Raw genomic sequence first — 13,914 nt, 5'->3', positions numbered from 1 at the left:
TGAACAGCATGTGAACAATTATGAATGCGTCTGTGGGGTCGGCCGCTGGTTGTAATGGACTTTAGTCGAGGACGGGTTGCGTATAAAGTGTTTTTCATTCATAAACAAGGGTTTGGCGACGGGATTAATCGAGGATTTAGTTTTTGTTGATGAGGGTGAATTGAGTACCAACCAGCCACACCTCTATACTTTCTCTTTCCTGTTGGTTTTGTCTTGTCGTTTCGCTGTGTCCCTTCACAACTTATCTTTCCTCCTTAAGACTAACAAACTACCATTACACAACAAGATTCATATCAATCCCATGCCACCCAAACTTTTACCTAATCTCTCTACCACTATTCATTCTAAGCACTGTTTTCTCACCTCTGCTTTTCCTTCTACTCAGTTCATTGTATTTTATGAAAACTTAGACTTTTATTACCTCTCCCGTCCGCGCTTTCCTACTCTCTCACTGACGGTATTCTTCCTCACCCTCCTGTACTGACTTTCACTTTCCCGTCTCTTCTCTTACTCTCCTTCCCTAACTTTGCATCATCTCTCCTCCTGTTCCCTTACCTCCAATCTCCCCATCTCCAGAGAGCTGTGCCTAAGTGACCTATAACATACCCATCACCAGTCACTACTACAGTGACCTTCAACATACTCATCAACACAGTCACAAGTACAGTGACTGTGTTGTACACGGATACATGTGTACAAGTACACAAGTACCCCCGGGCACAATCGGGTACCCCTATCAGGTTATCTACAAACATACGGACTGACATATCAACTCAATTAAAGATATATTAAAACAATCTACAGTAAGCGATATTTTTAGGCGATACAGCGGGTTCCTGTAACGTCAAGTCTGTAATGAACTGAAACTAGACACCAAGAAACGATCCCAATCAGGAAAAACCATGAAAAAAACAAAATCTAATCGAATAAAATGATGGAACTAATTAGAGGAATCATTTCACCGTAATCAAGGATATTAAAACATCAGAATTAATCAATTGCGGTATATTTGATGAATAAAAATGAGCATGAGATGAGTAGCATACGGATTTCTGGGAGGGAGGGAATTTTCAGGGGAAAGCGCCAAGCCATTACGACTATATAGAAGGGAAGGGATCACGGTAAGGATTTGGGATAGGACGAAGGAAAGGAATTGTGCCCAACCACTTGTGGACGGTCAGGGATTGAACACCGACTCGCATGAAGCAAGACCGACGCTCTACCATCCACCCTAAGTGGATGGGAGCGGATTTCTGGGAGAAAATGCTCACAATTTTCCCGGGTGAGGGAGGTGCGTCTCGCTCTGAGCACTGCACAGGAGTCTTGTTTCCTCCCTGGCCAGCCGTCAGTACCTTGCCGATGTAGACGAACTATGTGTCTGAGTATACACCAGTCTACGTGTACATGGGGCTACGTGTACATGGGGCTACGTGTACATGGGGCTACGTGTACATGGGGCTACGTGTACATGGGACTACGTGTACATGGGGCTACGTGTTCATGGGGCTACGTGTTCATGGGGCTACGTGTTCATGGGGCTACGTGTACATGGGGCTACGTGTACATATATGTGTGAGTACACATGTTTACACGAACTCGTGTTTACAAGTACATATGTCTATATGTACATTTGTCTGCGTGTACACATCAACGCGCACATATGGTTGCGTGTACTCATGTGTGCGTGTGTACATGTCTGCCAGTACTCATGTGTGCGTGTGTACATGTCTGCCAGTATTCCTGTGTGCGTGTGTACATGTCTGCCAGTACTCATGTGTGCGTGTGTACATGTCTGCCAGTATTCCTGTGTGCGTGTGTACATGTCTGCCAGTATTCCTGTGTGCGTGTGTACATGTCTGCCAGTACTCCTGTGTGCGTGTGTACATGTCTGCCAGTACTCCTGTGTGCGTGTGTACATGTCTGCCAGTACTCCTGTGTGCGTGTGTACATGTCTGCCAGTATTCCTGTGTGCGTGTGTACATGTCTGCCAGTACTCCTGTGTGCGTGTGTACATGTCTGCCAGTACTCATGTGTGCGTGTGTACATATCTGCCAGTACTCCTGTGTGCGTGTGTACATGTCTGCCAGTACTCCTGTGTGCGTGTGTACATGTCTGCCAGTATTCCTGTGTGCGTGTGTACATGTCTGCCAGTATTCCTGTGTGCGTGTGTACATGTCTGCCAGTATTCCTGTGTGCGTGTGTACATGTCTGCCAGTATTCCTGTGTGCGTGTGTACATGTCTGCCAGTACTCATGTGTGCGTGTGTACATGTCTGCCAGTATTCCTGTGTGCGTGTGTACATGTCTGCCAGTATTCCTGTGTGCGTGTGTACATGTCTGCCAGTACTCATGTACGTTGGCTCAGTACAGACAATTCTTACAGGAAATTAAAATAAACAAGAACACAAATAAAAGATCTTAGTATTTATTTAATATCACAGGCTTTCAAAATACAACTTTTTCTCTTCTCTCTCCCCCCCATTTCTATCTCTCCCCCCCCTCTGTCTATCTGTCTGTCTTTCTCTCTCTCTCTCTCTCTCTCTCTCTCTCTCTCTCTCTCTCTCTCTCTCTCTCTCTCTCTCTCTCTCTCTCATACAATATACATCTTTACACAAATTCTCTAAAAACCACATCATATATAAAATGCTTAGAAACCAAACAAAGCCGCATTTTGGGACGCGAACCCCGACCCAGCATCAAGCCAGGCGAGTACCAACCAATTAACCCACCTGTGCTCTCCGTATAAGAACAATATACAGCATATTGTATATTGATCTTATACAAAGATAACATATACAATCCCATAGTGGACGGGGCCACTAATCTCTCCTCCCTCAGTATTTCTCTCTCCCCTATTTGACAGTTTTACATACACACTATTCTATCACAATTTACACTATCAAATTCCAACGCCATCTTACGCCCCCCTTTCCCCCCCATACAGTCCCCCCTCAGCTAACCCCTTCCAAACGTTTTTGTCATTAAAACACAAACAAACTACACAATTATCAATAAAAAATATTTAAAAAAGAATTGCATATAATTATACAGTAAGCAATACATCTTAATCACCTAACATATGTGATACGATGACACTACCTTAAGCTAGGCCTAAATGTGCTTGGGTAGAGAGGCTCAGTAATTTGTAAATTAATGACAGTTAAGTTTGCTGTTTGGTGGTTCAGACGCTCTGTTCTCTTCTGGAGTTGGCGTCCTCAGGAAGCGCTTTGGTCTGTTACTTTTAGAGCTTACATTCTGGAAAAAACAGCATATATATATATGTTTATAATGTCAGATCAAAATGCACTTTTATTTCGAATCAGGGGCATTCTAATAATCCCAGTGGAAGGGTGTTTTAGGCTACACATTTCAGGCATAGTGTATTGTGTGCGTGTGTGTGTGTGTGTGTGTGTGTGTGTGTGTGTGTGTGTGTGTGTGGTGTGTGTGTGTGTGTGTGTGTGTGTGTGTGTGTGTGTGTGTGTGGTGTGTGTGTGTGTGTGTGTGTGTGTGTGTGTGTGTGTGTGTGTGTGTGGTGTGTGTGTGTGTGTGTGTGTGTGTGTGTGTGTGTGTGTGTGTGTGTGTGTGTGTGTGAGACCTCACTCACACTCCTACTCACGTCCCCTCCCTCTCCCCTACCTCTCTCCCTTTCTCTCGAGGGAACCAATGAATATAAACAAATCACTAGTAACTTGACGTGATGGGTGGTGCTACCTCTGCTCCTGCAGCCGATGATGGGTTGTGGTTAATACAGCGATACATGTGACGGTAGTGACAAAAATTCTGCAATGATGGGTTGACTGCAATGATGGTTGGACCACATTGCAGCGAACATGTCAGTTTAACATAGACTGTAGATATAAGCTGATTTGCAAGGAACCTAGATTAGGCAGATGCTAGCCGGCCACCGGATCCGAGTACGTCTCCCAGTGCGACAGGAGCATCCCAGGATAAGCCATGCGATTCGCTGTCATTCCTTGGGGAGATCGAGGCTCATGAGGAGACCTGTAGCAGTTCGATCTGCCGCCCCGCGGGCTGGTCGATCTCACGAAGTCGTCCAGGCGGTCCCACGACCAAGAGTAGTCGATATGAAGGTGTCCCATGGAGCCGACGGAGAGATTCGAAGGGCGGTAAGTAGGCTCGACAAAGGAGATGGTGCCACCGCCCCACGAAGATGAGTCAGATGACTCGCCACTGCTGCCACCGCTGCTTCCACCGCCTCCATAACATCCGCCGCTCCTGACGGAGGACAGAACGTTAGATAATTATTATATCATGTACATTATTTCACATTCAGTAATTAAATTTGATAAATATTCAATAAATTGAGCCGTGTTTCATATGTAGCTAAAACAACGCTTATTTTAGACTCGTCTAGAGTATGCAGCTGCAGCACGAAACGCAAATCCTATAAAACATATGAAAATTGAGAAGTCCTAAGCATCTGCAACAAAACTATTACCAGAACTATGAAACTCAAGATTGAGGATTGATTAAAAGACCTCAGAATATAAAGCTAGACTAACAGGACTGTACCTTAAAGGTAACGGAATTGAATATCACTAGAAGAAGGAAGAGTGAGAAGAGAAAAGAAGAGACAATATAAAAATTTACGAATAATCGTGGATAGACAAAATGGAGAAGGATAAACTATCTGGAGGAACAGAACGAGAGTACAAATGTGCTAACTGATTGATGATTGATAAAGATTAAGCCACCCAAGAGGTGGCACGGGCATGAATAGCCCGTAAGTGGTACTGTTCTAACTGTAAACAAACATGGATCAGACGGGCACTAGGATGTATTCCTTCCGCTCATGAAGCGTGAACAAAGAGGATTAGTTGCTGGAGGATGTAGTGGAGGCCACAGCCTCTGGCGTAAATGTGTCACAGTACGAGAGGATCTGGAGAGCGTATGACAAGATTTGGTGTTGTTATCAGGTAAGCTTGCTCACACACACACACACACACACACCCACACACACACACACACACACACACACACACACACACACACACACACACACACACACACACACATTAAACAGGAATATAGCTTGAGCTTTAAGCATTGTTCCAGCTAAAACTGGACCCCACACAAAAGTGGCCCCATCGATGTGACACATTGTGAGCTGTAGCCAGCGAACAGTCCTTGTATGACACTGGTGTTCCCCAGTGTCACAAGTGTTAGTAGTGTCACTTGTGCCACAGGTGTTACCTGTGTCACCGGTGCACACACACACACACACACACACACACACACACACACACACACACACACACACACACACACACACACACACACACACACACACACACACACACAAATAAATCAATTATAACAAGAAGAGGTGCCCGGCGGTGTCCGGGTCTGTCTCTCCCTCCCCACATTTCCTATCCCCAAGCCCCCCTCCTCCTCATTTCCCCTACCTACTTTTCTTTCGCCTTTCCTCCCATTCTCTTCTCTCCTTCTCCCTCTTCCTCCTTATCCACCTCTCTCTCCCCTTTCTCTTCTACAATATCACAAATAACACCATAAGAACATTTTACACGTTGTTCAATAAGCAATCAGTAGAGTCTTAGGGAAAATATATTATCTAAGATTTTCGGGGGTTTAAAAGGTATTGTGATTAGATTTGTTATATAATTATAATGTTATCAGTACATATAGTTTCTGATATTGCAAAAATCAATAAATATTGATTATAAATCAGAATCGAGTCATTCAGTATTGCGAGATTTTTGTGAGGGGGTTATGTTAGCACAATGTCACTTTCTTTTGACACCAAACGTGACCCGCCCATGTTGGGCACATAACCAACAGCAATTTATGAAAAAAATGGGTGAAGCTAGGCCAAGTGTCGTGCATCCAACCTCGAATAGTCAGGCACTTCACATTTATGTAATATACACTAAGAGGTTCCCGGCATTGCCTGGGCCTTTCGTCTTTCTTCTCCACTTCCTCTCTATATCTCGTTTTCTCTTAGTCCTCCCCTCCTCCCTCCTCCTGCACACCTCTTAAGAAGCGTGAGTGTGTAAGGAGCGTGAGTGTGTAGGGAGCGTGAGTGTGTAGGGAGCGTGAGGGTGTAGGGAGCGTGAGTGTGTAGGGAGTGTGAGTGTGTAGGAAGCGTGAGTGTGTAGGGAGCGTGAGGGTGTAGGGAGCGTGAGTGTGTAGGGAGCGTGAGTGTGTAGGGAGCGTGAGTGTGTAGGGAGCGTGAGTGTGTAGGGAGCGTGAGTGTGTAGGGAGCGTGAGTGTGTAGGGAGCGTGAGTGTGTAGGGAGCGTGAGTGTGTAGGGAGCGTGAGTGTGTAGGAAGCGTGAGTGTGTAGGGAGTGTGAGTGTGTAGGAAGCGTGAGTGTGTAGGGAGCGTGAGTGTGTAGGGAGCGTGAGTGTGTAGGAAGCGTGAGTGTGTAGGGAGCGTGAGTGTGTAGGGGTGTGTGAGTGTGTAGGGAGCGTGAGTGTGTAGGGAGAGTGAGTGTGTAGGGAGCGTGAGTGTGTAGGGAGCGTGAGTGTGTAGGGAGCGTGAGTGTGTAGGGAGCGTGAGTGTGTAGGGAGCGTGAGTGTGTAGGGAGCGTGAGTGTGTAGGGGAGTGTGAGTGTGTAGGCGTGTGAGTGTGTAGGGAGCGTGTGTGTGTGTAAGGAGCGTGAGTGTGTAGGGAGCGGGAGTGTGTAGGGAGCGTGAGTGTGCGGTTATGAAGAGTGCGTGTGAATATGATGCACATCACAGGCTGCCCTCCGGCGGTACTCTGTCTCCCGTTGTGCCCCGCGGTTCCTCACGATACCCCACGAAGCCCTACAGTGCCCCACTATGCCCCACGATGCCCTACGGTGCCTCACGATGCCCTATGGTGCCTCACGATGCCCCATGGTGCCCAACTCTCATGATATGACCAGCAAATATGAATGCAATATGAATAGCCCACCAATTCTAAGGAAGCCGATGTTCATTAGTCCCAAGGCACGTAAACCTTACGGTGCTCTTAAGTTCCCTAAACCATTAGATTTTTTACGCTGTGGTAGATAATGTCAACATTGCAATATGAGAGGAGGTTGTCCTCTCTGAGGTGCAGTTGTGAGACCCGCCGGCTGGCAAGCAAGCAGCCGCGGACCGCCTCTCTCAACTTGACCTTGTCAGATCTTGCGACCTTGGCATTTGACCAGAGATAATGGATCTTCCAGTGTAAGCCTTCGTGAATACAACGCCAAAGTTTCCCCTGGAATAATGCAAAGAGTTTGATATTTAGAGGCGTGGATTGACAAACAGAAAGACATGGAAAAAAAACCTGTACATAGCTCGCTATGTTACGGTGACCTTGTATAGCCCCTTGACCTTGGCATTCTGACCGATACTGACCAGAACCAATAGGTTACACAGCGCAAGGTTCCACTAATTAAATGCCAAAGTTTCAAGTAAATAGATAAAGTCGTTTGACATTCGGAGACATGACAGACAAAGTTCACTCTGGCGACACTATGTGACAAACTTTCACCCAGAAAAAAAAACTTATTTATATGTATGGTATATGCAGTTAATTATTCTCTCGGTTAATTTGAAAGAGCTAAGCAAATATACTGGGTGGTGTTATGACCCCATGTAGCCTGGGTGGAACGAGTCTACCCCAGTGAGAGTTATTCTGCATTCCGGACCTGATTGAGAGGTCAGAGGAAAGATGTATATATTAAATAATTGAGTAAACGTCAGTGAGTAATCTCAGGATACTGTTGGAGCTGCACCCCTAAATATGTGATGCTGGACCCCTCTCCAAGATCAAGAGGCATACAGGGTGATCTCCTAGGGAAATTACAAGCACTCCAGTGTCCATTGCTGCTCGACCAATGGTAGCGGGAGTGTGGCTGCCGAGGTCGGTTGTTTGTTCCGTCAGGCAGTGGTTGGGGACGTTGTCCGCCTGTACGTAAATAATGGTTTGGTACTATAACCTATATATATGACGGTTTTGGTACGTCAACCTCCAAAAGAGAGCTCTGGAGCTCTCTTTTGGAGGTTGACGTCCTAAAATCCCAAACCCCCTCAGGGCAGAACAGTGGCCACACACATTTTAGTTTTAAATAAGAATATAAGAATTAAGAAAATGGTAAAATACCTATTGACCCATACGAAGCAGCTCTTTTTTTTTTTTTTTTTTTTTTTTTTTTTTTTTTTTTTTGAGATATATACAAGAGTTGTTACATTCTTGTACAGCCACTAGTACACGTAGCGTTTCGGGCAAGTCCTTAATCCTATGGTCCCTGGAATACGATCCCCTGCCGCGAAGAATCGTTTTTTCATCCAAGTACACATTTTACTGTTGCGTTAAACAGAGGCTACAGTTAAGGAATTGCGCCCAGTAAATCCTCCCCGGCCAGGATACGAACCCATGACATAGCGCTCGCGGAATGCCAGGCGAGTGTCTTACCACTACACCACGGAGACCAGGAGCAGGTGGTTCTTATGTGATATTATTGCTTGTTACAGCCGCGAGCGTTTATAGCTGGGCTGTGTTGTAGTGAAATTTAAAATTACTTCCTTAGTGGCCTGACAATTCAACCCGTTCTTTCGAATTTTGTCATACAAATCCATCAAGGCCAAAAACTGATGGAGGATAAAATGACGGACAGAGGATACAGTGATGGATGATAAAGTGATGGACGGAGGATTCAGTGAAGGACGTAGAATACAGTCACGGAAGGAGAATACAATGACGAAAGGAGGATACAGTAACAGAAGGAGAATACAGTGACGGAAGGAGGATACAGTGACGGACTGTAGTGATGGCGGACGGGGGTGTGAGACAGTTCACCAATGCAGCAATGACTGAGACAGTCGACTGAGTGCGGCGAGGGGGTTTTCCAGTAGCTGCTCCAGCCAGCAATTATCACCGCCTCTTGTGCGTATCACAGTCGCGAATAATTTTTGGCGGCCCGCTAATCGCCTCGAGGGATCCACCTGTGGACTCACCTATTCGTACTCACCTATCTGTGCTTGCAGGATCGAGCTGTTGCTCTTGGACTCCGCTTTTCTAGCCGTTGGTTGTCTAATGCAATGACTCTTGATCTGTCTCCCTATCATACCTGCATTATGTGTGTATGTGACGGAATAGTATCCGTATCCGTATGTGTGCATGTGTTGCTCTGTTCTGACACTTGAGCACACACACATGTGCGCATGAAGCAGGAGCCAGGTGTGCACACATGTGCATATGCGTATCACATGTGGACGTGAACGAAAGGATGAATGTCGGAGCGCGAGACTCCACCCACTTTTCCTTGACCTCCAGACCTTAATCTTGAGCCGCGTGTCCTCGACCATTGTGGGAACCCACACACACACACACACACATACACACACACACACACACACATACACACACACACACACACGCACACACACACACACACACACACACACACACACACACACACACACACACACACACACACACACACACACACACACACACCTGGGGGCCTGGTAGCCTGGTGGATAACGCGCAGGACTCGTAATTCTGTGGCGAGGGTTCGATTCCCGTACCAGACAGAAACAAATGGGCAAAGTTTCTTTCACCCTAAATGCCCCTGTTACCTAGCAGTAAATAGGTACCTGGGAGTTAGTCAGCTGTCATGGGCTGCTTCCTGGGGTGTGTGTGTGTGTGTGGTGTGGAAAAAAAGTAGTTAGTAAACAGTTGATTGATAGTTGAGAGGCGGGCCGAAAGAGCAAAGCTCAACCCCTGCAAACACAACTAGATGAAACACAACTAGGTGAACTCACACACAGGGACGTTCGAAAGAACTTTTTCAGTGTCAGAGCAGTTAACAGATGGAATGCATTAGGCAGTGATGTGGTGGAGACTCCATACACAGTTTCACATGTAGATATGATAGAGCCCAGTAGTCTCAGGAATCTGTACATCAGTTGATTGACAGTTGAGAAGCGGGACCAAAGAGCCAGAGCTCAACCCCTGCAATCACAATTAGGTGAGTACAGAGGCACAAAATGGATAAAATAGGTACAAATCTCTCGGAAGGTTCTGGCGTGAGTAAGAGTACCAGTACTCTTACTGAGTACTCTTACTGGGTGTAAGAGTACCAGTCAGACAGGAAACAGATAATAAATCTGAAAGGGCGGAAAATGTCCGGGCGGAGGGAAGTGGCCAGAGGAGTTCCACAGGACTCGGTGCAAGGATCCCAACTGCTTCTGATACGTGAGTGTCATTGTACACTCGAGTACAAGATGCTTTAGAAGAACCTGAACAAACTGCATGCTGGGCCAGATAAAGGCCACCTGGATTACGGGCTATTCATACCCGTGCCACCTCTTGGGTGGCTTAATCTTAATCAATCGCCACCTGGAATTCCTTCCTAACAATGAAAAGTAACATAATCAAGAAGTAGAGATGGGAAGCTTGTGGCAAGAGAGAGGAAGACTCCTGCGAGTCAGAAAAAGAGAAGGGGGGCCGGTAGGTGACATGCCGCAGGTGGTAAACAGATGGAAAGTTGCTGAAGCAGAAGGTGTTGAAGCCACCTCGATTCATAGCTTCAACGAGCAAGAATGACAGAGCATTAGATCCTCGGGAAGAGAGAAAGCACCAGACACCACAGCTGCCAGGCGTCTCTCCAGATCTACTGCCTCCCCATAGACAGAGATAGGCAAGGGTGTGGGATACGTTCAGAAAATCGAGATATTTGATACTGAGCCTCTGAACTACAGTAGTCGAGCCATGAAGATAGCCCAAGTGAACTAAACCTCACAATCTTGGGAAAACGTAACCTCACAACCGTAAACCTCACAACCCTGAAGAGAACCAAAACTTCAACACCCTGGAGAGAACTATACCTCACAACCCTGGAGAGACATCACAACCCTAGTTAGATATCACAACGTAGGAGAAACACTACAACCCTAGATAGACATCACAACCCTGGACAGACATCACAACCCTGTTGAAAACTTAATATCAAAACACTGGAAAAACTAATTCCTCACGTCCCTGGAGAAAGCTAAACGTCACAACTCCTCATTATTCACGCCATACATGGTAGTTAACGGTATTGACAAGGACGGCAAACACAAACTGTCTAGATGGCGTGGAACCAGGAAGTTGAGTACCCAAATGAGGCCAAGAGGCATTAGAAGAAACTTCTCCAGTCTGACGGTAGTGAGTAGCTGAAGTTCACGCTTTCAGGAAGTGGTGAAGGCAAGCCACATACATGGATTCAAATGTAAACATTGCAAAATGCTTGGGGGGTTAATGATGCATCATACCAGTCGATTAATGGTTCAGAGGCGGGACCCAGGAGTTGGAGGTCGTGTTCCGAAAATTTAAACGCCCAAAGCACCACTGACTGTGAAGAATTCATATATTATTCGTTTATTAATGAAAATGTTTTACAATGCAGTTGTTTGATCTCCCAGTGCTAAATAGGCTTCCTGGCATGGTTGCTTTCTTTTGAAAGCACTTATAGAGTGCTTGAGAAAGAGTTATATTGTCGTACTGCCTTATAGCTTTCTCTTCAAAACTACCTTTGTGCTCCCAGGGACAAGTTCCACCATCTCGGCCGTTAATAAAATATAATGAATCTGCCGTGCCAAAAGCTTCTTATCTAAAGCAAGATATAGGCCAGGAAGCGTGGCACTCTCGAGGAGCGAACTCGGAGTTTGCAGTCCTGAATTGCTCTCTCAACATCCACTTCCTCTATACCCTTCAAGTCGCGTCTGTCTCATCCTGTATGCCTGGAAGTTCGTCTGTCTACTGTCTGAATGTATCTGTCTACCTCCCTGTCTGAATCTGTACGCCTTGCTTACTATATGTATCTGCTTGTCTGCCTGAATCAGTATATCGCTCTGTCTTGCACCTTATATGTGTCTGTCTACCTGTATCTATCTGTCTTGCTGCCGATATCTATCTGCATATTTCCCCCTCAGCGCCCATAGCTTGCCGTCACGCTCCACTATACCCCTGCAGCAGGAGAAACACCCGAAGGGGCGCTAATCGCCCTATAGTCATGCGTTGTTGATTTACCGTGTTTGGCGGCCAAATACTGCAGCGTTCGCTATCGGCCCTCAATCCTACAATAGCTTTCGCTCCAAGTGGGGGGAAATATCGTTCGTTATCAGCCCTCAATCCCCCTCCTCAAGTTTCCGCTCCGAGTAGGAAAAGAGGCATCATAACGGAAACTAAAGCTTAACCGGGTGTGCTTGCAACATCGCAGTCATTAGCATGGAGGCGGTGTTCGCATCCTGCTCATAGTATCCTTGGCATTTGTGGCTTTAGTAACAAGAAGTGACTACCTGCCGTCTGGGTTTTAAGCGCTTCCGTCTAAGTGTTTGGTAAGTTTTACATGCTGTTGTGGGTGGCTGAGGGTCTTACCTCTTAATAGGGGGGGGACTAAAGAGGGATAATGTAGTGGAAGAAGGAGGAGGAGGAATAGGAGAAAGAGGAAAATGGAAGGAGGACAAGCAAGGCAAAGGAAGAGAGGGAAGAAGATAAACAGAAGAGGCAAAGACATGGATTAAGAGTCCAAGAAAAAAGCGACAAGACAAGCATGTAAAAAGCATTAAAGGTTAAGTTACATACCCTTAAGTGTTGGGATTATCCCACGGTGGGTGGAGGGTGGGTGATGGGTGGGTGGTGGGTAGAGGGAAGGTGGGGTGGTGGGCGGGAGGTGGGTGGACTGGTGAGTGGGTGTTTAATCAAGTGGCAGAGAGGGCCTTGAATATTAACACGTAACAACTAGTCTCCCCTCATCTCCTCCCACCACTGAAAAAAACACTGAAAAACACAAATTATTTGACAGACTCGCACACACACATGAACGAATCCCTTCCACACACACACACGAGGCTCTAGGGGGCCTCGTAGCCTGGTGGATAGCGCTTTCGAAAGATAGTTTCTTTCACCCTAACGCCCCTGTTACCTAGCAGTAAATAGGTACCTGGGAGTTAGACAGCTCCTACGGACCGCAGCCTGGGGACGTATGTATGTGTGTTTTAGATATAAATAAATGTAGAAAATATGATAGAGGAAAATAAGTCGCGAGTCAGTATATTAAACAACTGACGGTTGGAAAGCCGGGGTCCAAGAGCTAAGAGCTCGATGCTGCAGGCACAAGTAGGTGAAGACACAAACACGCCGACCAAAGAGCCTTCACCAAGGTGGACCAGGCTGCCCATAAAGACACAGGAGAACACATCAGGTTGACATTGATATAATGAACATATAGATTACATAACGGTCGTGGCTGGTCGTCCACGACTGTCTGCTTCAACCCGTTGTGTACGTGTGTGTGTGTGTGTGTGTGTGTGTGTACTCACCTAATTGTGCTTGCGGGGGTTGAGCTCTGGCTCTTTGGTCCCGCCTCTCAACCGTCAATCAACTGGTGTACAGATTCCTGAGCCTATTGGGCTCTATCATATCTACATTTGAAACTGTGAATGGAGTCAGCCTCCACCACATCACTTCCTAATGCATTCCATTTGCTAACTACTCTGACACTGAAAAAGTTCTTTCTAACGTCTCTGTGGCTCATTTGGGTACTCAGCTTCCACCTGTGTCCCCTTGTTCGCGTCCCACCAGTGTTGAAAAGTTCGTCCTTGTTTACCCGGTCGATTCCCCTGAGGATTTTGTAGGTTGTGATCATGTCCCCCTTACTCTTCTGTCTTCCAGTGTCGTGAGGTGCATTTCCCGCAGCCTTTCCTCATAACTCATGCCTCTTAGTTCTGGGACTAGTCTAGTAGCATACCTTTGGACTTTTTCCAGCTTCGTCTTGTGCTTGACAAGGTACGGGTTCCATGCTGGGGCCGCATACTCCAGGATTGGTCTTACATATGTGGTGTACAAGATTCTGAATGATTCCTTACACAGGTTCCTGAACGCCGTTCTGATGTTAGCCAGCCTCGCATATGCCGCAGACGTTATTCTCTTTA

The 13,914-nt window shown here is 46.4% G+C and overlaps 1 protein-coding gene across 2 annotated transcripts in view; it reads right to left on the bottom strand.

The window, feature by feature from the left end:
• Window positions 1-990: 990 nt before the first annotated feature.
• Window positions 991-13,914, bottom strand: part of LOC123766524 (rho GTPase-activating protein gacF) — a 65,132-nt gene continuing 52,208 nt past the window's right edge. For both annotated transcript variants that reach the window (XM_045755743.2, XM_045755744.2), the window contains exon 4: window positions 991-4,235. In XM_045755743.2, the coding sequence (XP_045611699.1) occupies window positions 3,893-4,235 (343 nt within the window). In that variant the 3' untranslated portion in view covers window positions 991-3,892. The remainder of the gene's footprint in view (window positions 4,236-13,914) is intronic.

This window comes from Procambarus clarkii, chromosome 62 (assembly GCF_040958095.1).
Source record: "Procambarus clarkii isolate CNS0578487 chromosome 62, FALCON_Pclarkii_2.0, whole genome shotgun sequence".
NCBI classification, from domain to species: Eukaryota; Metazoa; Arthropoda; class Malacostraca; order Decapoda; family Cambaridae; genus Procambarus; species Procambarus clarkii.
This window is presented reverse-complemented; position numbering and strand designations above follow the sequence as displayed.